The 27,785-nt window shown below is 40.9% G+C and overlaps 1 protein-coding gene across 1 annotated transcript in view; it reads left to right on the plus strand.

Annotated features, from left to right (window-relative positions):
• The window catches only part of GTF2F2 (general transcription factor IIF subunit 2), a 90,623-nt gene that overhangs the window by 61,540 nt on the left and 1,298 nt on the right, over positions 1-27,785 (plus strand). Inside the window, exons 7-8 of the mRNA XM_049815740.1 lie at positions 15,946-16,045; positions 21,903-22,046. Coding sequence (XP_049671697.1) covers positions 15,946-16,045; positions 21,903-22,046 — 244 coding nt within the window. The remainder of the gene's footprint in view (positions 1-15,945; positions 16,046-21,902; positions 22,047-27,785) is intronic.

Here is a 27,785-nt window from a genome sequence, read left to right on the forward strand (position 1 = left end):
CAGTTCTCTTCGGGGAATCTATCCTTTTGAACCCATATGCACTCTTAACATCCATAATATCCTGCAGCAAGAAGTTCCGTCATTTATTTACAAGTTGCGTGAAGAACTGCTTTCCCGTGTTTGCTTTGAATTTTCCTATCTTATAGGTTTAATGCCTGCTAGTTCTGGTATTCAGAACATACAGTTGTTTCCTACTGTTGTCTTCCTGTCCAGTGATTTTGTAGACCTCAGTCATAGCTCCATCTCTCATTTTTCTCTTCTGCAGCCCTGAAGAGTCCTACTCTTTGTTTTCTCTTACATCGTAACTTGTTCTATACCTCTCTGAATTTATACTGGGGTACAATAGTGCCCCAATAGTTCTCGTTTCTTTTACTGTTCTTTCAGAGAAGAGAAGACTGCCTTTTTTAATGAAATACCGTTTCGTTAATTGCAATATCTTCCTGGCCTGGAAATAATCGTCCTCGCTACTGAGGATGCGCGGAATCGTAATGCTGAAATCTCACCCTGGCTTCTCAAGCGTTTAGCTCAGGTTCATTTTTGCGATGCCAGCGCACCAGATGAGCGTCTAACCAATGTGTCAGCCTGACTTTGCAGCTGCTTTTAAGAAGGGGTCTTGTGTTTGAGATGTCAGCGTTTCTGAAGTTGGCTGGCTGGCTGTCCTGATGGTGGGTGACACGGGGAGGGACCGCAGGGCTCTGGCATTCCCGGGCAACCCATACGGCCGGACTGCCAGAGAAAAGGCACCGCAGATGCTCTGACAGCCCCTGAGCTGGAGTCTAAGGTAGTTTTTTGGCATTTTTGTCACCGCAGCAAGCCATGGAAATGGCAGTTGTGAAATGACAGGAATTGCGTTAATTTCAGTCAGCAGCTGCTGAGGATACTGGGAAAGCATATTTTGTTTTGGGAACATCATGTTTGGGTTTCCAAAACAAAATTTTGAAGGATTTCTGTTCTATGAAAACTTTAAATGTTGGCTTACCTCCTGATTCAAGGGGGTTTTTTTTCTTGAAAACACAAAAAGCATGTAATAAAAATTCAGATTTCCAGCCAGCTCTGTTTACGCTTCAGTTGGAAGATTATTTCTCTTTTTTTCTACATGTTATTAGTAAGAAACTTTATTACATCTACGCTTTTTGCATTTGTATTTCTCTCATGACTGCAATGGCTGTTAGTGTCCCAGTGTGCTGCTTCAATTTTCCTCTGCCTAATTCCGTTTCATTACTGCACTGCACAGCCTTCAAATAACCTAACTGCTTTTTTGTTTACACCCTTGACATCCACAAATGATGATAGTTTTCCGTCAGTCTGTAGCTAAGCTATACCTATTTGTCTCATAGTCTTCTGATTACAGAGTAAACGTGCAGCTATGGAAAATACACATTCCCTAATGTATATTAGTAGAAGCAGATGGTGCAATCTGTTCATCGATGGAATTCAGTTTCTAAAACTGATTTAATCTGGTTTGCAGCAAATACCACTCCAGTACCGTCTGTCATGGAACATGTGCAAAGGGAGAAGTCCCATTTCAAGTTGTTTGTATTTCATGGCAATATTTCACGTGTTACATGGGGTATCGCATACCAGACGCCTATTGTAAAGGCACATTGTTTCGATGCACAAGACTACGTTCTCCGTTATTTGGTATTTTCATATGTTATTATTTTTCATTACTTTTTTTGCATTACAAAGCTGCGTACTGCCAGTCCCTTTTGCAAACCTAGTTTTCATGCAGCCATTAATAGAATTTGCACTTGAGAAGAAATGATGGTGAATTATTTTCTTGATTTGTGAAGTGGAGAGGAATTTGAAATTAATTATAACAACGTTTTGTGTAAGTTGGCATTTTTCCCATGGTGAAAAGGAAGTTTCCTCTTTTCTGCAGATTGGACGATTTTCCAAAATTACCAAGGCCAGAAAAGCTGTTTGTGTTCTGTTTCTGCTCAGCCAAATGCAGAAAAGAATACAGTGTGTAGTGTCTGTCTTCTTCAGCTCAGACAGATCCTATAACCTTGAAAGCAGGAACTGCTTAGGCTGAAATGGTGAATTGCTATAGAAGTCTTGAGGCTCTATATAGCTGAAGAAACATGCTAGCAGAGACAGCTTTCTTCTCCACACTTACCACAAACACAAAATATTTGCAGCTCTAGATACAGATGTTGCAAGCAATAAAGATGGGAAAGTGACAGGTACTTTATATTCCATTTCCTTCTACGCTGAAGGATGTGGGAATCCTGCAAAATCTTGTGGAGTTAATAAAATTAAAGGGTGTGGTAGAGTAGAACAATTTGTCCGGAAAATATTGCAGAAATAACATGATACAAAAGCATACGTTTGGAAGAAACCTGTTAGGCTTCTTACCTTTCTGAGTAATTGCTTGACCGTTCTCTGCGTTTTGAGAATTAAATATTTGCTAGAGCTTTTTCTTTCTTTTAAGTGATTCTGTTTCCCAGTTCTTTTCTCTAGAGCGTCCTCAGCTCCTCTGGACTTAGGGCTAGAATTTAAAAAGCGATCTCCCATGCAATTTAAACACCATCCACCAGCTCCAAAGCTGACAAATGTCATGACTTTCACAAAAGATGGTTTGTTTCCCGGTTCCCCTAGAGATGCTTATAACTTTATTTTGGTACAAAGCCAGTAATTAATACACGAGAAAAATTAATACGCGTACTTCAAAGTGATAGTATTGTGTAAAAGAGAGGAACTTAATAGGAGACATATGAGTAGGGAAAATAAAAACTGCCTTTCTGTAAAGTAGTAAGTATATGTGATATACTGTGATTGTTCCTAAAAATATACTGTGTATGCTACGGAAGAGAGGACAGATACCCAGCGGTTCACATCGTTCTGAGCTGACCTACATTGGTGCTGCGTACCCTCTGCAGACAGCGGTATGTGTATTGGTTAGTACAGAGTACTTCTCACATCGGTGTTCAACGTTTTCAAAAAATTTACAGCTCCAAAAATCTCTAATCCCAAGGTAACTTTTTATAACGTTACAAATTTATTAGCATTCTAAGCGTGGTGGGTTGACCTTAGCTGGCTGCCAAACGCCCACCCAGCTGCTCTCTCATTCCCCTTCTCAGGAGGACAGCGGGAGAAGATAAGATGGAAAAACTCATGGCTCGAGATAAAGGCAGTTGAGTGAAAGAAAGCGAAGGTTGTGTGCAGACGCAAAGCAAAACCGAAGGAGATTTATTCTCGGCTTCTTATCAGCAGGTGATGTCCAGCTGCTTTGTGGGAAGCAAGACCCCAGTAGGCGTAGCGGCTGCTTCGGAAGACATTAATAACAAATGTCCCCCCCTCCGTCCCCTCTTCTCTTAGCTTTTATTGTTAAGCACGATGTCGTATGGTATGGAATATCCCTTTGGTCAGCTGGGGCCAGCTGTCCTGGCCGTGTCCCCCCCCAACCTCTTGCCCACCGGCCTTTGGGGGGTGTTGGAGAGACAGCCTTGGTGCTCCTCAGCAGCACCCAACACATAGGTGGGTTATCCTCACCCTCCCAGCCGCTATAGGGGCCGCTATGGGGAGAGTTAACCCCAGCCCAGCCAGACTCAGTTACACTAAGATACGCTGTTTTACGCTGCCGTTTGCGACGTATATGGATACTGATTAAAAATTGTAGAAGTTTTTGGAAAACCGTAGTCTTTTCTCAATAATAATAATTTCATGGTAGATTTTATTTCGTGTTTGGATTACTAACAAATTCAGTTCCATGCAGGTTTATGACAAATCAGTGAAACTTTTGTGGAGCATTTCTTCTTGCACGTATTTTTTTTTTTTTAATTGCAGCCTTAGGTATAATTAAGAAAAACTATGCAGAGCGGGCTTTAAAATACAATGGTCCTGAAGCTTCTTTCAAGATTTTACTGAGGACGTACTCAACCAAATAACACATGCATAGAATCTGCTTTCACACAGATCTTACGGACAAACCCAATTATCCAGCTTCCTATTAGGGAAGCTAGACAACGTTTGTGCTTCAGCCATTAACTGGTTTTGGAATTTGTCATGCCAGACAAATCTGTAATCAAATCTTTGGGGGATTTTATTTAATAACGGAATAGGTATGGCTTCACAAAGTCTGGGTGAGTTTCTTTGTGTTCACAAATAACAGGAACCCTTCTGAAAATCTCTAATTAAGAGGAGAATACTAATGTAGCAGACCTCAGAAGTGCATGGAGCTAAGTTTATTTCTTAACAAATAAGCTCTCTAGGGAGTGTTCAAAAGACAAGGTTCTGAGCTACCAAGCTTATGTTGGTTTTTTTCTCCAAAACAAAAGCAAAGTTAGTTTTTAAATTGTGTTTTTAAAATGCAAAATGAAATCTTATGCTTTCTGGGCTCAGTTGCCTCAAAACCTAGCCGTGTCCTTGTTGTACCTTGTGGTCATCGGTGTGTTTTTAAAAGAAAGATATTTTGAAATAACTTAGAGAATTGTTGGTTTAAAGTTGTAGCGGACCTGAGTCTTGAGCCACAGCCTCCAGACCCTGTAGATATTTTCAAAATACTGAGTGAGAGCTCTTATCAGGGACTAAAAGTGACACACCTGTGCCTGCGATGAGCACCGTCCGCCCCGAAGCTGATGCACAGAAGCCAAGTAAGGCTTCTTAAGAAAATAACAACCCCATTTGCCCTCTGCAGCAGGACTTCAAAGACCAGACCTTGAGGAAGGTGACTCGAGCCAGGCCGAATGATGGTGTAAAACCATCCTTCACGCAGACTGGCGAGCAGGAGCAGAAGTTTGTGGTGGGTAGCTCCGCCGTGGTTCTTCTCTCCCCGTTGCCATCACCTCCCAGCAGCAGAGCATCCCGGCAGCTCCTACCACTACTCCTGCTCGCCGGGCTCCCTCCGCGCGGCTGGTTTCTGCCTCCGGCCGCGTACCCCCTTGTTCTGCTCGTGGGAGCCCGGTCCCCGCTCGAACGATGGCTGAGGGACGTCGTAGCAGTGATTTTCAGGCGGAGGTGGGCAGGTAGGTAAGGTGTTGGGAGAGGGAGCTGGGGAAGCGTTTGTTTTGCAAAGTCGGAGGAAGTAAAACGTAATGGAAGTATTCGAACAAATACAGTAGAGAGCAGGGCTGTACAATTGGCAGAGGAAATACAGTTGGCTGAAAGAGTGATGATCAAACTTTAAAAAAATAACCTGTTTTCTGCTTTAACTGATACATCTTTCACTCTGCTCTTCGGTTGCTGTGTTAGGTTTCTTTTTTTTCCTGCGGCTTGCAGGAGAAACTGCTAAGTTTTCCAGTTGGAGGATAAGCAAGACTGCTTTTTCGCATGGACTAAGGAGAAGGACAGGTTCTTTCCCTGCCTGTGTTTGCTCTGTTGTTTATAGCATAGGGTTCCTAAGGTTGCTGAGCCTACACAGCTTTTCTTTTTAACTTAATCTGGTTTTGTTTGGATTAACTCTGTGTTTTCAGAGTTTAGTTAAAAACAAGTTGGTTCTCTTTGCTTGCAGGAAAGAGTGTTGGGTGGGTTCATTCAGCAGTTCAACGGTGAGCTAATTCAGCAGTTTAGTGCAAGCATACGGTTAAGCTGTTTAACAGTAGCTGAACAGTGCAAGATTACCTTTTAAGCTATTGACAGCAGTATAGTCATTTACATGTGCAACGCTTTCTCCCAGCAGTTTCATTCCAGTGCCCTTTGCAGCAGTCCTTGCCGGTTGTTTCCAAGTTTATTTTAACAGAAAGGAGGTGGATGTCCTCAAAAAGGCATTCCACTCTCTGGCATTTTAGGTCTGCAGGCGAAGGAAGGAGGAGGCAGAGAAAAACCTCGAGGATTGGAGCCGGCGAGGTTTTCTAGGGAAGCGATCCAAATGTTTCCCAGATTGCCACAAACTGTTAAATTGTTTACAGTAAATTTTAACTGGAAGATCCCCAATGGAGCCAGATGCCGTGGCTGTTTGCAGAGCTATCGGGGGAGTGGTGAGGTATCTGGGAAGTGGAGTTTCGGAGATGGGAGCGTGTAGTCAGAGGCAGAGTGCTGGCAGCTGTAATTCCCTAAAGACATCTTGCAAGAGAAAGGGAGGAGAGGTTCAGACTGAGAAGAGTTAGCTGAGATGCTGCAGGGATTTTTTTTTTTTCATTTGAAGCCTTGTAGCCAACAGTCTGCCCTTTCTTTCCAGCTTCTCTTTAGCTGGGAGTGGTGTCATTGCAGAGTGCATTGACTGAGCTTGTAAGTCATCCACCTTTTTACCAGTAATTCAAGATTTAGGCCTTTCAGGGTATGGTAAAGATACAGCTTTTATGTCTAACAGACTTCTTCCTAAAATTCTCCTTTCTTGTTCCCATTAGCAAAATGTTACACCATTTCTGCATCTGCAGGCACGGACAAGAAGTGTTTGACTTTGTGTTGCCTGGACTTACAAGTCCCCGTTATTTACACCGTTGGCACTGCAGATTAGTTTTGGCAGGAAAATGAAGATGATGTGATTTTGAGACAAGTCTTATTTATTTTACTTTTAGAGATAATTAACAGTTGAGAATTTAAAATTTCTCTTCTAAATTGAAATAGTGTTTAACAAATAAATACATTTGTCATGGAGAAATTTGGGGACTGAGGAAGACGGAGCAGAAAGGAAACTGCATCTTTGAAAATGGAAGTGGGAAAGGAGACTATCTTTAAAAATCTGATAAAAAGGCATAGACATACAGTGGTTCTCCATCATTTTTGATATTTTGAATCACAACAGGATGTTTTTGTATAAACGATCTAGTGTGGCAAAATTGAGATTATATAACTGGATACTTTTCAGTCAGTAGTGCGCAGGAGAAAAATGTAGATTATCATTTCATGATTATAATGGTCATATCTGTCTTTAAAATATATAAATACCTGAAGGTAACTTCATTTTTAAAGATGGTTTGTCTTGGTTTTTACATTAGGATGTCAGATTTCCCCCCCCCCCCCTCTTATCTCCTCAGGCATCCAAGTATAATATTGTGACTAATTGGTTTATGATATCAAAGAAAATATTCCAGTTGAATTTTTCTTAAACAGGAAACAGTTTATAGCTGCAAGTTCCCAAGTACAGGTGCACACACTTTCAAACATGTTGTTTATTTGTATTGCTGGGAGAGTGGGCAACCCAGGGTAGTCAGGACAGACCTGAAATATAGAACCTGGTGGTCCCCAAAGTTTGGATAAGAGTAGGATTCCAAACTGCATCATTTTCAGGAAGGTGTACGTGGAGTACGAGGGTGCAGAGCTGGAACAGAGCTTGACTGTAAACACGTCTTATCCCAGGTTCCTGTTCAAAAATCTCAGGCACGGACATCATTTGTCACCTAGATCAAAACTTGCAGGGTTTAACCTTTTCACCCACGCTGTCGTTTTTAGCAGTCTGCATTTTGTCAACGGTGTTTCAAATACTTTATTTCTCAGTTGGTTGGTTGGTTTTGTGCATTCACAATTTAAAATAAACTTCCTTTTTAGTAAGAGGCAAGAGATTTCCAAACATCTGGCTGCAAAGCAAGAAAAAGTCTTGAGCCAGCAACAGGGAAGATAAAACTATTCCTTACATTTTTGCCTTAAAAATAAGTACACTTCTTCATATGTTTTTGCATGTATTTAAGCTCACTTGTACGTTTTCAAGAAGTCGGACCCCCTCCTCAAAACCATGCAGTCTTTATTTTCTTTTCCCATTTACCTTCTAAACTATCTAGTAGCATAAAAAAGGAAGAAGTGATGTTGTATAGTTGTTTCCTAAAGGATCTATGTTGACAGGAACAACTAAAATATGTATGCATGCATAGTTACAATTGTATGCGATCCTTTTGAAAGGAATACGTCTGGCTTTAATTCAGGAGGATAATCTTCACGTTAAAATTGAAGAGCTGGCCTTTTTCTATCCTGCTTAGATTGCTAATGAGTCACTTTTCCTAGATCTTCAGTCTTCGCCTTCTGTAGTATTAGTAACAGGCTTGTGAGATTCCCGGTGCTTCCCCCGAGGCGAGGAACTGCTTTCACTGGTTATTCATTCCTACCGATATTTAAGACGCAGACATCTGTGTGTGTTGTACAGACTGCTGTACAATGTCGAATGGTGAGCTTAGTGATAGAGGTCTGTAGATCTCTGCGTGCATGCCTTAGCTGAACAAACCCAAAGGGAAACTAAGACTTTTTAACCTACTTTTCCCCCTTCCTTGCTGTTTTTCTGGTGTACGTCCCCCAGGCTCCTCCCTATCTGGCCATTCCCGTTGTGTTGTGCTTCTCTTCCAGCCTCTGTGTCGCCTCTCCCTCTTTTTCCACGCAGGACTGATGTGCGTCATATACATCTACATGGCTCTGCAGAGCTCTCTCCAAAATTTCACCTGCGTTCCCATTTCTTCTGGCATGCTGCCTAATTTCTGCTGCTCTGCCTACCTTGTCACTCTGCCAGCCTTATGCCTCATCTCACGCCTGTGCTCGGGGTACCCCACACGCTCCGGACAACTCAAAAGGGCATCCAGATTTTACTTCACCCTAGTTCTAGACCTTTCTGTCACTGGAATAAGCCACAAGTATAAGCACCCTGGTATAAAAAGGTACTGTGTCCTGCAGTTTTATCCACTTAAAAGTTAAGATGAGGTGCCCCATATAGAGATACAGCACGTAACGGAGCGTGCATGGATGCACTTGCAGCCTGGCTTAGTCCTCGGAGAAGACTGTCCCCTCTAGCTATGCTTTTGTTTGTTCTTGAACTTGATCTGCTCGCTTGTGTTGGGATTTGTGTTGGGCTGAAAACTGGGCAGAACAGAGACGTTCCTGGTGTGTGTATTAATAAGAAAATGTTGAAAGTATGGTAGGAACCAGTAACAGAGGGTTTGTTTCCCCTCTGGGCACTAATTGATTGAATATGGTAACTGTAGGATGGAAAGGACTGCAAAATCCTGACATTTCAACAACTGCAGAGCTGCGGACTTCTCTGCTCTCCCAGAGTACATGAGTTGTAATAAGGAAATATTCATTTCTTTGCACTAAGTGATAGGAGGAGAGGAAACAGCCTCAAGCTGCACCAGGGGAGGTTTAGATTGGATATTAGGAAAAAATTCTTTACCGAAAGAGTTCTCGAGCACTGGCACAGGCTGCCCAGGGAAGTGGTTGAGTCACCATCCCTGGAGGTTATTTAAAAGCCGTGTAGACGTGGTGCTTAGAGACATGGTTTAGTGGTGGACTTGGCAGTGCTAGCTTTACAGTTGGACTCGATGGTCTTAAAGGTCTTTTCCAACCTAAAAGATTCTATGATAGACTGTGCAAGGCCTTTCCGTCGATCCACAGCATGACGGCGGTGGAAGGGCCTTTTCACCCGGCAGGAGGGCGATGCTGGGTTGGCCCAAATCCTCTGGAAGGGCGAGGAGGGTGCAGAGGCTGCCTTGCTTCACAAGGGCGAGCGGGCATCTGCGCCCTTAAGGGTACCTGATCAAGGACCCTTTTTGGTGCAAAAAGGGGTGTTGAGTAAAGGGGGGAACAACAAACAAAACATACAGAGACACAGACCTGGACAGACAAGCCTGACAGCGGCAAAGATAAGAAACAAACTTCGTCAGCCACACTAACGGATGGACTACTTATAACCTCGCTTAACAGTCACGTTGCATAGAAAATATCTCTGGTTATGATGCCTTTTTAAGCTTCGTCTCAGATAACTTCCAGAACACTTCCAGCCTGTCCCCAGCACGGACCAGGCACCGCCGGAGCCTGATTTCATCAGCATCAGGACACTTCTAGAGGAAGTATCCATAGACACATGTGAGCTTGATTAAAAATATCCGTGACGTCAAGCAGATCTTAAAATATTCTTCATGCTTATTGTATTAGGGCATCACTTAAAGTGTTTAAAGTTGGGCATTTAATAATAGAGAAGTTATTCAATTATATCACTCCTTGAATGCTAAAGTCCGTCTTATTTTATCTTTACATTATTTATCCTCACAACCTCGGCCCAGAAGGTTTTTAATCATTTGCAATACTAAACTCAGAGAGGAAAAATGGGAACTTAGTGGTTTTAATCAATTACTCCCATTTTAGCAAACCAGAAAATAAAATGCATAAGAAATTGTTACTTATTGTAGAATTACCATTCATATCATCTCGTGTTCTGTACTGGAGAAAGATATGTAGAATTGGAGTCTTCAGTTATGACTGTGGTGCCTGTCTCAATATTAGACATAACATTATCTTATATGATTCATTGCTCAGCCTTCAACATATATATTTGAAGATGTCAACTTCAGAAAAACCTAATAGGTTTCCTGAACATATAATAATTGCAGCACTTTTCTTGAAATGCCAGGATTCCGGGACTTAAAATTGGTTATAAATCATATTCTGTATTAATAATCTGAAACATTTCATTATTTAACGCTGGCAGATGCACTTCTTAATGCCATTTCCATTCAGCTCATCCCCTTCTCTGTCTGCCTGTCTAGTCTTTTTAAATGGGGACGGACTCACTTTGCTTTGACTGGGGGTGTGTGCTGGAGTAACGCTCAGCGTCTGGAGGAGAACGGTAGATTCGGTTCATCCGTGCAACGGGCTGCAGTCATCCGCCTCCATTTAACGCCAGACAGTAGAACTTCTTACAATGAAACACAACACGCTGAATTTGCTTTTCTTATCTTTCGGATTATATGACAGATTGTTTTGTGTAGCAACAGATTGCCATCATTATTTTAGATAATGTGTATTTTTACCGATGTGGTCATTCTGGTAATTTCCTACGTTGTTTGTGGTTGGGCACATTTCTTTTATTAGCTTGGTTTGGATAAGATTTTGCAGAAGGTACCTGCCTCCGTCATGTTTGGGATGCTTAGCAAAATAGGGAAGCAAAGAAAAAACTTTGTTGCCCATATCAGGTATTGTGAAACTTCATGTAATGCGGCTGCCTGTGTCTGGTTCAAGTACAGAATAACTGAGTAAAGGGCTAAAAGAACATTAGTCCTTGGCTTTCGCTCCCCTGGGACTGGGCTGGGAACTTCTCAAGGAGTCAAAAAAAAGCTGCAAAACTGTGCAGAGCTGGAGAATTTGTGTTTCTTCCCCTCCAAGCTTTGGGCAGTGGGTCAGCTCTTTTCCAGTGCATCTCTGCTGGGTGATACTGCAGAGAGAGAAGCAAACCAACTTTTCCTCTTTTGCAGCAGTAAGGTTGGCTCCCTACTTACCAGTGCCCTGTGGAAATACAGCCAAGCACAAAAAGGTATTGAAACTTTTCAGTCCCGGCCGAACAATAATTTCTGTAGAAATGTCAAGAATTCAAGCCTTAGCAGCGTTTCTGATTAATACCTGCTTCTAATCTTTGAAATATTTGTTTCGTGGCAGAAGATTAATCACAGGAAATCATCTATTCTAAAGGTCTTTGGTTTATTTTTTATTGCTGGAAGATACATACATTTAAAAGCCAATGAGCACCTCCTCCTAGGAATGTACATATTGCCTTCATCTGTCTCCCTTTATGTGCCTGCTGCACGTTGACAAGTCCTATAGAATTATTTCCAGCCTGTTCGAATAGTTTTCCCCCTTATTCAACTGTAGGCACAATGACAAATCAGAGTTGCAGTATAAAATGTATTTTGCTGGGAAATGACCGTGGTGAATTCGATGCTGTGCTGGTTACTTGCTGTATTTCAAGGCAGAAGAGCTATATTTGATCTTGGGGGTGGAAGAGAAAACCACAGTGTGCAGGCTGGTGGCTGCTCGGTCGCTAATGTATTGGCAGTTTGGGGGAAAAAAATCTGCATTCTCTTTATTTTTTAGGCCAGATATTAGCATGAATTATGGCGCTAGCTATTTCAGCAAGAGTCAAGTGGAAGATTTAACTCCTTGGAGAGTTGTGTGTGTAGTTCTGAGCCATAACTAAGGCTTTTAGCTGTCACGCTCGGGCAAATCATAATAAAGAGTAATAGGTAAAAAGCCACTGCTCCTTTAAATCAGTGTCACCAGTGACTCAGAATATCTATTGATTTTTTTTCTTTATTCCTACCAACAGTTTCAATTAAGATTCAGCAGATACACTCTGAGAGAACCCTGTATAAAATGTTTCGTAATATTTTGGTTTAATACTGCTTTTAAAATTCTGTTTAAGAAATGAGCATTTAAAGGTAATTATATCTGTAACACGTTACAATGTCGATCTGAAAGGCTAGTATAATGCCCAATTCATAGCTTTTGTTATAAATTTTTGAGTGTATAATTACTAGAATGTATAAATATATATTTCATCAACTTTTTTCAGACAACAGCTATACAAATTTAAGAAGTCAATTATATTCACCCAGACATAGTGCTTTCTGAATACAAGAGAATTACAGCATGGTTTAAAAAAAAAAAACAAAAAAAAAAAACAACAAACCAACAAACCACTATATTTTCCCTGCAAATAGTGTCTGTACCAACAAATCATCTGGACAAAATGATTACAGGCTATTTGTCTTTACCCTTCGTAATGCACTAAGCAAATTTCAGTGCTTCATCCACACATGAACCATTTGCTAATCTGGGGTTTATAGTACGTTTCTCAGGCCCTTTACCTGTATTTGTGCATTTTGGGCAGGCTAACTCCAGATGTGCAGCAGCTGTTGTTCCACATACGAGTGTGTGACCGTATTCCGCATGGAAGCCCAGTGGAAGGAAAGCAACCTGAGGCTCTGTCATTCTCCAGGAGATCTTGAAAGCTGCAGAAAAAGAAATGAGAAGGGCAGCCGTTAGGGAGAAGAGCAAGATGCATGTGTAGAATAAATGCATATTAATAAAAAGGGTTGCCTCCCGAGTCACCATGCTTCCCATTTAGATTTCCATATTGGCATGTGGCAACTGCTGTAATTGCTTGCATTAAAAAGTAATACCGGGGATGTAATATATTTTTAGTTCTCACTACAGCAATATATCAACTAAAAACAGGAAAAAAAAGTTAACATTGTCCTGTGAGCCAGTTTTCTAAAGACCATCTGAGATCTGGGGGTCATAATTTGGAAACCTTTGGCAAGAAATCTTGAAGTACATTGTGGATATCTCTGAAATTTCTTTCAGAGCCGCATACATTTGTAGCTGATACATCTGTTAGTTGGTACATGTAGATCTTTCTGAAGTCTTCTGCCATTTCACAAACAAGATTCTCCATTTCCATTTGCACTTGGTAGGCTTCCATCCCATTTCCTAAGCAGGCAGGAATTTTTTTTTGCTTTCAAGATTGTGTGCTTGGGAACTTCACTGGTTAAACATAACTTCACTGCCATCAACCTTTGGAAGCCTCTGAGAAGTGTGTTAGCTCTGCTACACGTCTGCTTTTCTGCTGGTTTGGAAATTAGCAGGTTAAAATAAAAAAGCTGAAATGCATATCCTGCATGGCAAGTGAAAAATGTTAAGAAATAAATTGCTGGTGTTCTCCTAGGCAAAGAAGGATTAATTTATAGGAGCTGCACTGAAATGGGGGTTGAAATTTCCTGTATTGTAATTTTAAAATGCCAGAACAGGAGGAGACCTTCAACATGGAGTGGTGTCCAAAGTTCATGACAGGCTTGAGGCTAAAGAGCTCTCAGTTGTTTGCAGGCTTAAATATCTAATTTATTAAAAAGCTGGAGGGGGGTTGACATCACCATTCTAAAGCTTTTCCTTCTGAGGACAGTCTGAACTGTTCAGTCCATATTTTCAGTGTTCTGGCATTTCATCGTCGAAGGGCTAATGTTCTTTGGCTGTTTTCCTGAAGAAATGGAGGATATTGTAAATTTACGTTGTCAAGAGTAATGAATGTAAAGCCCAGTGCAAGGAGGATTTAGTCATGGAGAAATGCCACTGTTGAAAGCCTGGCGCTCCCTGAAAATGTGAGACTCTCTGATGTATTTTAATATTGTTAGGAACCTTATTGATCACTTACCTGTGCTGCAGCTATAATGAGAAGGGCTCTGGAACAACGTCACAAATCACATAACTAAATCTGGTCCTCATGAAGGTGGTGCCGTGGTCTTGGAGGGGAAAGGGGAGACAAGAATTCCCAGTTCATCTCCAGGACCCCCTGTCTCATGAACAGGAGCAATGTCAGTAAACAGGTTGAGCAAGAAATCTCCTTCACAGAAAAGAAAAACGTGAGAGGGGAGAAGTGAGGTCAGAAATAACTACAACAGGAGAGCGGGAGAGGGGGGAAACTCCCCAGGTCAAAACGATGGGAAAAATGGTGAAGAACTGCAAAAAAAGATTTTAAAAAAAAAAATTAAAGCCAAAGTATTTAAAACTAAAAAAAGTCATTGGGACCAAAAAAAGAAAAAAAATTAAGCAATGAAGATGTGGAGAAAAAGACAGGTTTGGAGAAAAGATATTGATTTAGCTTTAGCCTCTGCCTCGTTGTGCAACATGAGTTTAGAAGACCTCTGGTAACCAGATCAATGAAATCTTTAGAATCATTTAATTAGATTGAAGGCCAAAAGATAAACTCTTGTGATAAAAACTTCTACCTTTATTTGCCAGAACAGGGGTAAAAAGTGTTCACTGCTCGTTTACCTTCCACTTGATTTTCCTTCAAGCTAAGAAAAAATGTGCTACATTTGGACAGAAGGCGGCATCGATGTACCTTCTCCTGATTTAGAAATGTAGAATACAAGGCAAAGGTCGCTTAAGGGTAATTATAAAACTGTCGAACAAATGACAAGTCTACAAAGATTCAAGAGGAAGCAAGTTTGTACCTATGTATGACACAAAACTGACGGCAACTACTATCCAGCAATCCTAGCTATGAAGGATGATTGCCGTTCTTTCCAGTTGCTAGAGCTAGAGAATTTATTTCTTAATTTAATGCTTACTTCAAATGTAATTTATTTGGTTGTTCAGGTGTCAAGTCAGAAGCGTGCTGAATTTTAAGTTTAGGGGTTTGGTTGTATGCTATGTTTTTATGAAAAGAAATCAGGGATCTTAAACGCAGCGTTCTTTAAAATACTGTCTGTTTTATCACATTGGTGTTCTAGTTATTATTTGCATTAATTTTACCATATTAATTTTCTTTGGAAAGAAGCATACATTTATTGGTCTAAAAGTCTTGTGTTTAGTGAAAACTGACTCCTCCACCTGTAAGATACGCCTTTGGAAACAAAATAACTTCACTGATGATCAAATACTAATTTTTTATATGCCATAAAACTCTTTTCTCTGAAGGGACGTTGTCCTGCACCTTTCTAAAGCTTGGTTTCTTGCATCTTCATTTCAAGTACTAATTCTTGAGTGCGAAACCTGAAGTAAACGGAGCACTCCTTCTACACCATCGTATATAAGCTTTAAATTACGTAGGGATGAGCTTGACAGAATGCGTTCAACCTCTGACCTTCTCAGAGTCCCTCCCGAAGAGGAGTGAAGGTCGCCTGTTGTGAACCGTATGATTGAGACTTGATTGTACGTCGGTTTGATCCTGGGTGGATTTCTCTGTCTTCACGTTTTTCAAAGTGCTCGTAAAACAATTATTTGTGCTCTGTTACTGTGCTGTAATGGCAAAAGAAAGGTCATGGAAATTTTTATTTTTACATTAAAATATCTAAGAGAAGGTCGTGGAGTCTGATCTTTGCTGTGCTCCGGGAGTCAGCGGAGGTGGATCAAAAGCTTTTTCAGCCCTCAGCTGAGTAAGCTGGGAGGTTCTGGGTTCATTTGGGTTGGGTTTGGTCTTTTTGAAGAGCAGGGGCTTTTCTTCCACGTGAGTGTCAGGCTTTTTGAATAAAATCTGCGTTCAGGTGTGGGTTTTAGTATCTTCCCTTCACAGTTGCTTGGTTTTCAGCATTTCAGTATCTTCTGTAGCGTATAGTGTCCTCACTGTCCTCGAGCAAAAATAGAGTAGGAGGAACTTAATTCACAAGAGTGCATCTGGTTTGCCTTATGATTTATGATTTGCTTGCAGCTGACCTTTGAAAAGGGCTGGTTCATACTTGCAGATTTTTAGAATTCATTTTGAGCGTGTGCTTGTCTGAAATTTTTATTAATTCTCTTTTTTCTTCTCTTTTGCAGATTACAGATAGAAGAATCTTCTAAACCCGTAAGGCTATCACAGCAGCTGGACAAAGCCGTAACCACGAACTATAAACCGGTGGCTAATCATCAATATAATGTAAGTAGCTTTCAGTATTTTCCCTTCTTCTCCTCTTCAGGAGGAGCCTGGCTCAGGACTCCAGAATCGCTCTGCTGCTGTCACACAGCTCTTTCCCTTGCAGTTGGCCACTGTCTTTGGAAACGCTCCATGTTATCTGGTTTCTCCCTGATTTTGTCTTCTGTCTTAAGACCAATATCACCCTTGGGGCTAAGGTCTGCCAATTCTAACTCCCTCGTGTTACCTGATGGAGGGCAGACCGCCTTTACCCAAGCCTTTTCTAGGGGCTTTATTACATTCTTCCTCTAGTCTTTTTTTTTGAAATGTAATTTTGAAGTTTGGGGATAAAAGGCACTGGCTTTGTGCTATGAGATGTGGAAGCACTCCTTTGAGCCAAATAAAATATCATATGGAGGTGGGTAAAAGACTTGAAAAGAATTATTAGTTTCCAGCCCTTTGCAGGAACTGACAAGTAGAAAAGAATAACAGCTGATAATTTTTCACAGTTTCATACCTTCATGGTACGTGTTATTTGCATCATTGGCTTTGTCAATATTACACCCACACTGCTGTTCCAGATCAGTTGATGTACATACAAACTATAATGTCCTTTTTCTTAAAGATCCTCTTCGAGTAATTTGTATGTATGCATATATAATAACTGTTACTGTTGAATGTGAGAAATGTTAAGTCATACTGAAAATGAGTCACTGTGTTAGTCATTTAAACTTTTACACTTTTTATTAAGATTTTATTTACATAAAACAAATGACAATATACTGGATGATATTTAAGCATTATTCTGAAAGGCAGTCTATTTCCACAGAACCAAAAATAGTCGTTTCTCTCTCATGGGACTGTTTTGTAGTAGTTACTGTTCAAAGTCTGATCTATACATAGATGATCATACCAATATAACTATTTCAGCTAAGGGAATGACATTTAACCAAAATAGTCACGCTGGTATATCCTGCTATGCAAATGCAATTTTATAGGAGTATATTGTTTTATGATGCTACTGTTATTCTCCTTTAATTCTGGAATAAGCTATGGTGATGTACAGCTTCTCTTTTTAGCGGGATCCTGTGCCATTTCCCTGACCCTAGCATAATTACAACAGTATGACCTCAGCCTGGAGACAATCTTTGAATCTTTATTCCAGTTCCAAACTGCTGTCGCTGTATCGTTATGGAAATTTAAGTCTTGTGTGAGATTCAGGGGGTATAACCAGGAGGTAACCAGGCTTCTTAAAAGTTGTGTCTTAATTGTAACGTTTTTATTGGTTACGTAGCTGTCCATGCTAATGGAAATCCATTGGCAGCGTGTTTACTTTTCGTGTCTACCTTAATGGTGTTCTGATGGGAAAAATCGAGTAGGCCATACTTGTACTTGAGTCACTCTTGGCCTTGCCTTGACTCTAAAGACCCAGGCACGGCTGCTTTCTACAACATCTTTCTTTTCATTAAATCTTTTATTAAGGTTCAGGTTAGATGGCTGAAAGGATGTGCAACTGGGAGAACAAGTCCATAAACTTTTTAAACCTCTTGGTTAAATTTCTCTGCTGTTTTCAAGCAGCAGTTGCTTTCTTAAAACTTGCTGCATTGCTTGTAACTGTATGACAGCCCTGTTGGGGACGAGACGTCTCACAAGAAAGAAGAAAAAAATGTACAAACTACTGTACATGCTGATACATTCAGTCATCTTCTGGGGAGTTTCTGAGGAAAGAATGAGTATCTACTAAATAAGAAAGAAAGGGATAACATTTCCTGAAGGGAGAGATTATTGAACGGGGCTGAAGTGTGGGAGCTCCATGTACCCATAAGTGAACATAAAATAGAAAGGAGGAGGGAAATAAATTACATGTGGATGGGAAATAGCAATAGCTTGTTTGACTACAAGGATGGGGAAAGTGATTTTTTTTTTCCAAGAAATTGTATTGAGCCTACCTTTTTATTAGAAGAAATTGCAATTCCATTACGATATGTGCCAGGATTGTAACTTAGCTTTTCTTCTCTGGGAAAGGGACCTTCATTTTCTGTATATCTGTAAATATTACTCCTGTTTACAAGGTTGCAACGTTCTTGCAGCTGGACTCTTTCTGTGACTTAATTATTTTTTGTAATACAGCAGCAAAGTTCTCTAGTGGTCCTGGTTACCACTTCAGAGGCTTCTTTGTGGTCTCCCCTCTTCCCACTCTTCCGTACTGTGGACGCTGGTACCTGTGGTCCAGGGGATGGGGAAGTCTTTAAGACATCTTTCAGACATCTTCAGATGAAACTTTAGATTTAGTCTCTCTTCTCTATCACCTTTGTATTAGCTGTCTACTGAAGCAGTGCAATACGTCAGCTTCAGTATTAAAGATACCTTCAGGAAGGCAATTTTGGCAGCTTTTGAGCCAGCTTAGCAACATCCTGAGAAGGTAAACAAAGAGAAATTGGTTTCTGTATGAAGTCTTGCAGGGATAAACTCGCAACTTCTGCACTCGACAGCCTGTTCTAAAATGGTCCTTCCTTGAAATCAAATCGTATTTTAATGCCTTTTAAATTTAAAACCCACACAATTTTTAAGAAATCTAATTAGTTTACAGTGTAGATACATTCTGTAATATGACTCTCAAAAAGGGCTTTAGCCTACTGAATAAAGCATCCTCTTTGCAAAGAAAACAAGAAGGAAAAAAATGAAAGGCTGCATTGTAACTTGCTATGAGCAGTGTATTCACAAGGCAAAAAGAAGAAAACAGCAACAGATACCATGCCTTTTTTTTTTTTTTTTTTTTTAAATAGCACTTCACAACATGCTCCGTGTTTTTAGACAACAGTGGGAGCTGTTGCTGAAGTTGGAGGGAAATGCTAGAGTGTTGCTAATTAAAATGTGGGCAACTGGGATGCCAGCTGCAAATAACTTTTCAACAAAGGGAGGGTTTGATAATCAGTTTTCTGCGCGAGTTGATTTTATACATTAATAAATTAAGAATATTAGAATATTCACACTGCATTTGTATAGGGAATACAAACACTCTTCTTTGATTTACTTTAGTTCATCCAGAGAATGTAAAATAGAAGCTCCTACTGGGGAGAGTGTACCAAAGGCACTAAAATAATAGAGAAAGAAGAATGCTGGGCATTACAATTTACCAGCAAAAAAAAGATTGTGCTTTGGTTAAAAAGACTACTTCATGTTGTTTTCCAGGAGACTGTTACTGGTATAATTAGGATTTTATACTCAGTCGTGAAATTGTCCTGTCAGAGACCGAACATCAGTGAAGATAATGTTGAGAATTTCCTTATTGTTACTTTGTTCCTTTGTGTAGGAAGCATCAATTTTAGAGCGAGTAATTTTTTTCTCCACATGGAGAGAGTTGTAGCTAGTAGCTAGTTGCTGGCTAAACACATTTTCGCTATATGTCATTTGAAGAGGTACAAACAGTACCGTGGATTTTTTGTTGTTGTTCTCAGAGATTGTCTTGAGAGTCCCGGTAGCTTTTCCCATTCCGCCCATGTTACTTACCCATTATTCCCATAGCTCTGGCATGTAGAGAAGGAACAACCTCGGTGCTTCACTCTTCTTCTTGCTCCTTAAAAACAAAACAAAAACCAGAAAAGGAGGAGACTGGTTTCTTCCATCACTTCTGCTTGACCTTCCACCTGAGGAGGGCACAGTTTGTCCGTTTCTGTTTTTCTTCTTCTTGTTCATTTTCTTTTTGTTGTTTGGGGAGATAGAAAATTGCAGAAGGGTTGGTAAGAACAGGCGTAAGAGCTGCTGCTGTGGCAGAGTGATGGAGCCTCTAACTGGCTTTGTCTTTCACACCACATCTTTCAACTGGGGTACTTTTGAGTCAGAGAAAAGTCGCTAGCCTCAAAAACAAATGCGTAGGTCTTTACACTGAAGAGTGACCTCAGATGTACGCAGGAACCCAGAACTCAGTCAAACATTGCAAATAGAGACGCCTTCATCTCCTGCCGTCTTCTGGGCTTGACCTCTGAAGTGTTGGATGCCTTTCTGGCAACAAATTAAGGCCGGATAATCCATCTCCTCCTCTTGTAAAATGTTAACATGTGCATATATTCAAGTATATAGAGGCTCCTAATGAATTGTCTGTTGGACTTTCAGAAGAAGCTAATGTTTTGACGAACTATTGTTTATAGGAAGGCCAACGTCCTAGATTTATGTTCCTACTCTAGTTTCTCTGGCGTAGCAGTTCTGCTGTAGACCATGGCAACCGAGGTGATGTACCATGAAGCTGTTTTACTTGATGCTACAGTTTGCTCTTGTTGCAAAGCCATTACTGTTTTGAAGATTAATTGTTTTAAATGCAGAGGCTAAAGAGTTCAATAATTACACCAAAGTGTATTAGTGGGTAAAAATCAATTGTGTGGGTTTGCGTGGAGAGGTTTTATCTTTTATAACACTAACATACAGTTGGAAAAGCAGACAAGTATTTGGTTGCCCAAGCCCATCTTAGATTTTAAGCAGAAGCAACAGACTTCAAGCTACAGGTTGGGAATTCTGCCTTCAACTTAATGATGTACATTTGTTTCAGGATTTGAAAGAGAAAGTTGGCTGGCCAGAGACCTGTGAGCAATGGCAAAGGTGGTAATAGTCGTTAGCCACTTTGAGACAGATACCAAGAGACAGGCTATTTTCACTCGGAGAGTAGGAGGGAGTTAGCTGGCAAGGAAACACAGGAAAAAATAAATTGTGCCATAAAACTAATCTCTCTCCTTAAAAATATGGGTTTTAGTATCCAGTAGAACTGTGAATTTTCATTTCTAGGCTTCTTCCCTGAAGGTCTTCCTTTTGAGGATCAGGTTTGAGACAGCAGAGGCCGAACGACTCCCATACAAAATTATCCCACTGGCAGCCAGGCGTGCGTCCCTCAATGATCATGTGCATCTGCTGCTGTACATTGTGCCACTTCGGATTCACCCACGCAGTTTGCCTGAAGGAACTTGATGATTACATGAATTATATTACCTTCTGGGTGACCTCTGTTGGTTCCAAGGAGCTTGACGGTTTTCCATTATCGAGGGTGGTACTGGGGATGGATGAGGCGATGTGCCGGCAGATGTTGCGGTTGGTGCCCTGCGGTGATCGGGGTTTGTTTGCGGTGTGCTGGTCTGTGCAAATGTTCCTTCTGATGATGAATCTGAGGAAATACAGGAAGTATTTTTGGAGGCGATAAAAGTTTCTGCAAAAATACATGATCGTCTTGTGCAGTTTATAATAGTTAAGTACTTTTTAATACAGATTCTGAAACAGGATGATGCGTGGCAACGAGGGGCCTCTACTTGCGTGGAAGGTTTTTTTCTACTTCTACTTGCGTGAAGGGTTTTTTGGTTTTATGTTGATGGAGTGGTTGCCTTGAGCGCTGTTTCTGGAGCAGATGAGGCGACAGCCGAGGGCCATTTGAGCATCCTTTGGGCAGGTGGTTGTTACGGTTCTGGATGTAGCCATGTTGGTCTGTGGATTTTTCCCCGAGTACGGCAATTTGTAGGTTGGTTGATATTTGTCATTATCCTTCAGAAGCTGGTGTCAGCAGAGGTGGAGTGAAAATACCGTCTCAGTTTGGATTCCTGTACTTACACGAATTCTCTCTCCAGGTTTGGGCACATCATGCAGGCTCTGTTTCTGGGTTTTTTTTACCGGTTAAAGCAGAGATACATATCTGAAAAGCTTATTGTGCTGAGGACAAAACACTTAGTTTATGTTCATAAAAGAACATTTGAATGCTCAAAAGAAAATTTTGCAGATGAAAAGCACTGAGTCATTGAACAGTGTTTTATTAAATAGAAGAGGTTTTTTATGTCTTGATGTTCAGCACTAAGAATTATACAGCATTACATATGAATGCCTTTAAAATGTGTTTTGTATCTGATAGATTGAATATGAGAAGAAGAAGAAAGAAGATGGAAAACGGGCTCGAGCTGATAAACAACAAGTGTTGGACATGCTTTTTTCAGCCTTTGAGAAACATCAGTATTACAACATTAAAGACCTGGTGGACATAACCAAACAGCCGGTGGTACGTACTAGTAGTCTTTTAATATAACCATTTTCAGTAGTTACTATTGTGTATATTTTTCTTATCCAGAAAATAGCTCAATGTATACTATATGCCTTTGAAACAGCTCTCTAAATATGTTTTACAACAAACAGAAATCATCAAGTTTTAAGTTCGCCATTGTAGAACTGTGTAGGATACCAAGCATTGTAGTGAGTATGCTTTTTCTTGACAGAGGTGGTTTAAGTAACCTAAATGGTCTCTTTCTTATTTAGGTTTGCTTTAATACTAGAAACCAAATTCTGTAATGCTCTGATGTCTCCCATGCTACTCCTGTCCTCACTGAAGTAACAGCCTAGTTGTGTTGCTGTCGGCAGCAGAGAGCTTGTGTGAGTGATCAGTCCTCCTCCAGTTTCTGAACTTTACCTTGGCATAGCAACAGGGGTTACTCTTTTTCTGTGGGTCTAGAAAATTGTGTTTCATGGAATTAGTATTAAATGCACATATTATCCACTTTAGGAGCTCGGGCATCATCACTTGATTTCCTTTACAAATAGAATAAATTTTAGACTAAGAGTTTAGGGGTTTGATATTTGGGATTTATTTTGATTTTTTTTTTTAAACCCTGTTATGATACACAAGCAAGAAAAGCGTGAAGAGGTGTGCTTACATGATGATTTTGTTATCCTGCAGTGTCTGCCAGCCCCTTCCTTTATGAACCCTAACTTTCCAGTTCTTTCCCTTCTTCCCGTGTTCAAGCTTTCCTTGAGCAGACCAGGCCAGAGCAGGGGGACGTGAAGTATCTCTGGTGCTTTCGATGTTTTTCACTGCTGACTTCAATATCTATCCTCAACCCAGCTGCAGTTTTCAGAATACTTAAAGGGACTTAATTATGTTTGAGTCTAAATGGAGCAACAATTTCAAAAGTTGTTAGAGCCAAGGCAGAAGAAGAAACAGTGACAGCTGGACTATGGAAAAAATTATTCCTCTGGAAGAGGGGAAAAAATGAAGATGCTTACTAGTTTTGCTCACTTCACATTTAGAATTAAGTGGATCTGTATCAGAGGATTTGTATAAGGTGCACAATCTGTTTGGTTAAGAAGCTGCACAAAGACGTTACCCAGTTCAAATGCACGTAGGTTCACAGTGTTCTAGTACCTTGGAAGAAACTAGTTGGATAATGTATTTGCGTCCTCTATTCCATTCATCTAATGAGTCAACTCCTTATCTGTGTGGCAGAGAAAGTGTGTGGATCATGGGAGCTGAGGAGGAGGAAGGAATAGGAAGAAGGTATGGAGGGAGTGGCAAGAAAATTTTAAATTGTTTTTTTTTTTTGTAAGACATAGGTGTGACGGTCACTATCTCAACCACTTTGAAGTAAGTAGGTGCAGATTTATCCTTTCTAGCATGACTACAGCTAGAAATAGTCACCCACAACTCCCACTTAGGCCATGGGAGAGCAAAAGTTTTCTTCCTCCTGTGATGTGATTTAATTCTTGAACGTACCTGTCTCTCTGCGTCAGCTCAGAGGAGCCTGGAAAAGCTGTGCTTCTGACACAAGTTTCTTCATTAAGCACCAAAAGTTGGGCAAGATTAATCCAATTTTTATCTTGGTCGCTGCCCTAAGGATTAGATGTATAGGGTAGTTATTAGATTAGATGTATAGAGCAAAACACCTCACACGAATACATTTTTTACATTTTTGATGAATTTCTATGCCTGTCTATATACCTCTGCTGTCACCGTATGCTCCTCAATATATTCTGCCCGTAGCATAGTAGATCTGTGCTGTGTAATTTCACCTCAGCAAATCTAGCCTTTTTTTTTTTTCAACCGTTGTAGTAAAATAGATACATTAAAAGGAAATTGTAGACTAATTTGACCTAACATCGCACGTTATTTGAGCTATATCTTTGCATCTGTTTATTTGAGTCTCTCTACTGACGGCTAAAAGTCCCATAGGGCTCTTGAGATTAATCAAACCATTAAACCCTCTTCCCCTGAATGGGCTCTGCAGTCTCCGTTTCGAGCTGTGTGGGACAGTTAGGGTTTTCGTGTTCATTCCCAGCCGGGCTTTCGCCGTAGGTGTTGGTGCCCATCCAGCATCCTCAGACCTGGATACCCTGAGAAAAGAAATATCCAAAATCCTCTTCCTGATGCCTTTCTTCATTCACTGGCTAGCCAGTATGGCAATAAATTCAAAACTATCTTTCAGTACATCATCTACCCATCATCTAAAGCTATCCTAATTTCCCATCTGGGTTCCCATTAAAAACTTCTGTAGGGAGTTGCTAACGGCATCCATTTCCATTTAAAAATACTTTCCCTTGGTTCCTGCTGCTCAGGCGGTGTTCGCTCCGTGTGTGAGCATCCCTGGTGCTGCAGACTTCAACCTCTGGTGTGCAACTTTCAGGTTTTTTCTGCAAATCAAGTATCTGTTCCTAATGCCCACTGTGACTTTATTGTTCACAGAGCAGCTATACCTGACAAAAAAAATCTAAAATGCCAACAGGTGAATAGGCATGCTTTCCCCATGCTGTACAGAGGTTGGCTGCTAATTAATCTCTGCTGAGTGTTCACTGCTTTCTTTTCTGTCATAGTGTCTAAGATTGTCTGGGTATGTAATTTCCCTTCTGAGTTTCTAAATGTTGAGGTTATTTTGAGACGCGAGGGAAAAAAGCTGCTGCTGCTGCTGCTCTCTCCTCAGCTCCCATTAAAATGAAGTTCTAGGTGCTTACATCATGGGCTAATAATATTTAAAACACATTTGTCTAAGGGAATCAACGTCTTCGTTAGTGAAGTAACAAAAAAATAAGGGTATTTTTCTTACGTAGTGGTAAATGTAAAGTAAACCCTTGCTACAGAATATGTTGCGTGTTACAGGGGAAACTGCTGCCATCTTTATTTTGCAATCATGAAATCACAAAGCGAGTCTACTTTGAATGCAAACTACTGTTATATTAGGGAAATCTGGTTTTATTTGTTTTTCTTTTTAATGAAAAATAACATTTTGCAGTAGTAGGCAAACCTGTTGCCACCTACTCAGATGTAAGTATCGAGCGCTCCCTGAAAATATTGCAGTAATTCTAGAATTGGACTTAATGGCTGAGAACATAATACGCTTTTTATGTGAACAATCAAATATTTATGACGAATGGAACCAGTATGGAACCAGTGGTCTAATAAGAACTGTATTTTTTCAAAATGGGGTAGACTGCTTGCAGGTTTTTCTTTTGTTTCAGCTTAAGTATCCTAAGTGTGGAGGGGGGTTCTTCCCTCAAAATTTCAGAAGGATTTTCAGAGCTTGGAACTTAACTCCTGTCTCAGAAACTTTTATCCCATAATTCTATAATAACGTTTCATTTTTTATGGAAAAAATCACGAGGGAGGGTGAAACAGAGCAGAGGATGCCTTAAATGTACAACAGATTACCTACAGATTAGCTTCTGTGTTAGATTTACGTGTATATAAACATATTGAATCCCTTTCTGAGAAGAAATTGTGGGATCCGCATTAGTGCTCACCAGGCTCTGAAATTCAGTATTTGGCATCACTGGAGGAGGTGGGAGGTTTCTTTTGATGATATAGTATTCAGACCGAGTAGTACGCTTCAAGATGTATAGACCAACTCGGCACAGCGCAGACCCAAGGTGGAGGGTCCTGGTTTCTGGAAGGAGAAGTGATCCTGAAGGAAAAATCATAACGTCCCCTGAACGCATCTCATCAAGCCACTTGAACTCAGATACGGTACAGTACAGCCGGATTATCCCTGATTTGTGATGGTCTAAAAGCTCCAACAGTTCGGCATTGTATGTGCACGCAGAGTGATTTTGGGAGGTTAAAGCTGTCAGCTGCCCTCCCCAAAACCACTGCTGCTTGTTTCTCCCTGGCAGCAGAGGTGGCAAATAGGAAGATGTTGCAAATCCTCAGCTGCTGCAGTTCACCATCCCAGCTTGAAGTGCCCTTACTTGTGGCACAGACATTACCTCGCTATTCAGTTTGGGTTGGTTTTCTTTCATTTCGTTATGCTGTTGAATCAAAACTGTTGGAAGTTTTGCCCAGATAGAAGCAGAACTGCCTGGGAAATTGGGTCTGAAAACAAGTTGAAATTAAAATTAACCTTCGTTTAACTGGGTGGGTGGTTTGGAGGCGTGAGCAAGTAGCAAGGGGCGAGAACTGCCTCGTGCAAAACGTCAACCCAAAGAGCCGCAGAGCCCGCAGCCGCGGGGTTTTGTTCTGCCCGAGCCCTGCGCCGTCCTCACGCCTGGTGACCTGGCTTCCCCGACGCAGACTACGTCTCTGAGCCCGGGAACCGCACACAGATGTACTTCGGGGGACTCGGTGCGATTATTTTTTTTTTTCCAATTCTCATTAATCTGTCCGTGTGGTCTAGAGCAGAATTTGACCTTGAATCTGAGTGTTCTTTTCCACCCACTCTGCCATCTTTTGAAGTGCCTGTCAGGGACATTACTGAAAGCTACCTTGCGTGCGTGCACAAGGATTGCAAACAAAGCAGCGGATATGCAGGTACCCGGTAGAAATCGCTTTTTCACCTGTTTTTATCACCTTTTAAAAAACGCATTGCACAACAGCGGCGTTGTCGTACGATACCGTTCGCACGCTAATTGCTGTTGTAGCGAGTAGGTTCGTCTTGGGTACCTGACTCTCCAATAATGACAGCATCTCTGCAATAGATGGGATGTGGAAAAGTGTGCGGAGAGATGTATATTGATCTCCTGCTGCCACCTGCTGGGGTTTGCATCGGGCACCCTCGAAAACTGAAGAGCCGTCCCCGCTGTGCAGAATGTACCCCCTGCTCCCCACGCACGGCTCCTGCCCGCAGCCGCTTTGGTCAAAGACGAGACCCCAAGAAACTAGTTTGTATACGCAGTGTATAGTCACCTTTCTTACTTGTTGGACAAAGTGGTCTTTTAAACACTCCTCGTTGCTTGGAGAGAGGTTTTTAAGAACCACTTTGCTACGTGAGTCCAAATGAAGTATTGTTGTTAGCGTGGGATCTGGATTTTTTTGCTTTGTAAATTTTTGATGCGTACCTGGAGAGAAACAGTCGGTTTCTCTAAAAGAGACTTTTTTTACTGACTGAGAATATACTTTGTATTTATTTCCTAACTTTTCCTTTTAGCAGAAAAATGGGAGGAGTGTAAGGAAGAGACCGGGCAATCGGCCTTTCTTTTTTTCCTACGTCATCAATAAATATTTGCTTTTTTTATGAGTTGGAGTATGTTGATATTTTCACTTAGTGGAACTGTAGGTACAGAAAATACAAGGGTTCCAGTAACTCCAGTTCAATATAGGCACTCAAAGAGGATTAAATTGCTCAAACTAAAGCAATTACAAATTTAATGTGGGGATTCTTAAACCGTGGTCTGCGGTTGCCATGGCAATCCCCTCAAGTCGGTCCCGATTAATATTTAAACAAACAAGCAGGCAAACAGCTTTTTGAAAAATGAAACAAATTACTGGTGCTTATTGTAAAGAGTAGAGGAGGGTGATATTAGTGAGCTGTCTTGTGTCAAAGGTTATACCACTGGTATCATAGCTTTGCTTGTTGTTTTTTTTTATTTCTCTTCCTAGCCTTAATATTTTAATGTATTAGAAAATTCTCTGGCACCTCCTCAGCTCTTCTCTAAAAACGAGGCCGTGATAAAATGCTTAAAGCTTTGCAAAATGGCATGAAAACCAACAGCTGGGGGCTTTGATGGGGTCTGAATAAGACAAGGAGTTTCAAGATAATCCCAG

The sequence above is a fragment of the Accipiter gentilis genome, chromosome 13 (assembly GCF_929443795.1).
Source record: "Accipiter gentilis chromosome 13, bAccGen1.1, whole genome shotgun sequence".
Classification (NCBI taxonomy): domain Eukaryota; kingdom Metazoa; phylum Chordata; class Aves; order Accipitriformes; family Accipitridae; genus Astur; species Astur gentilis.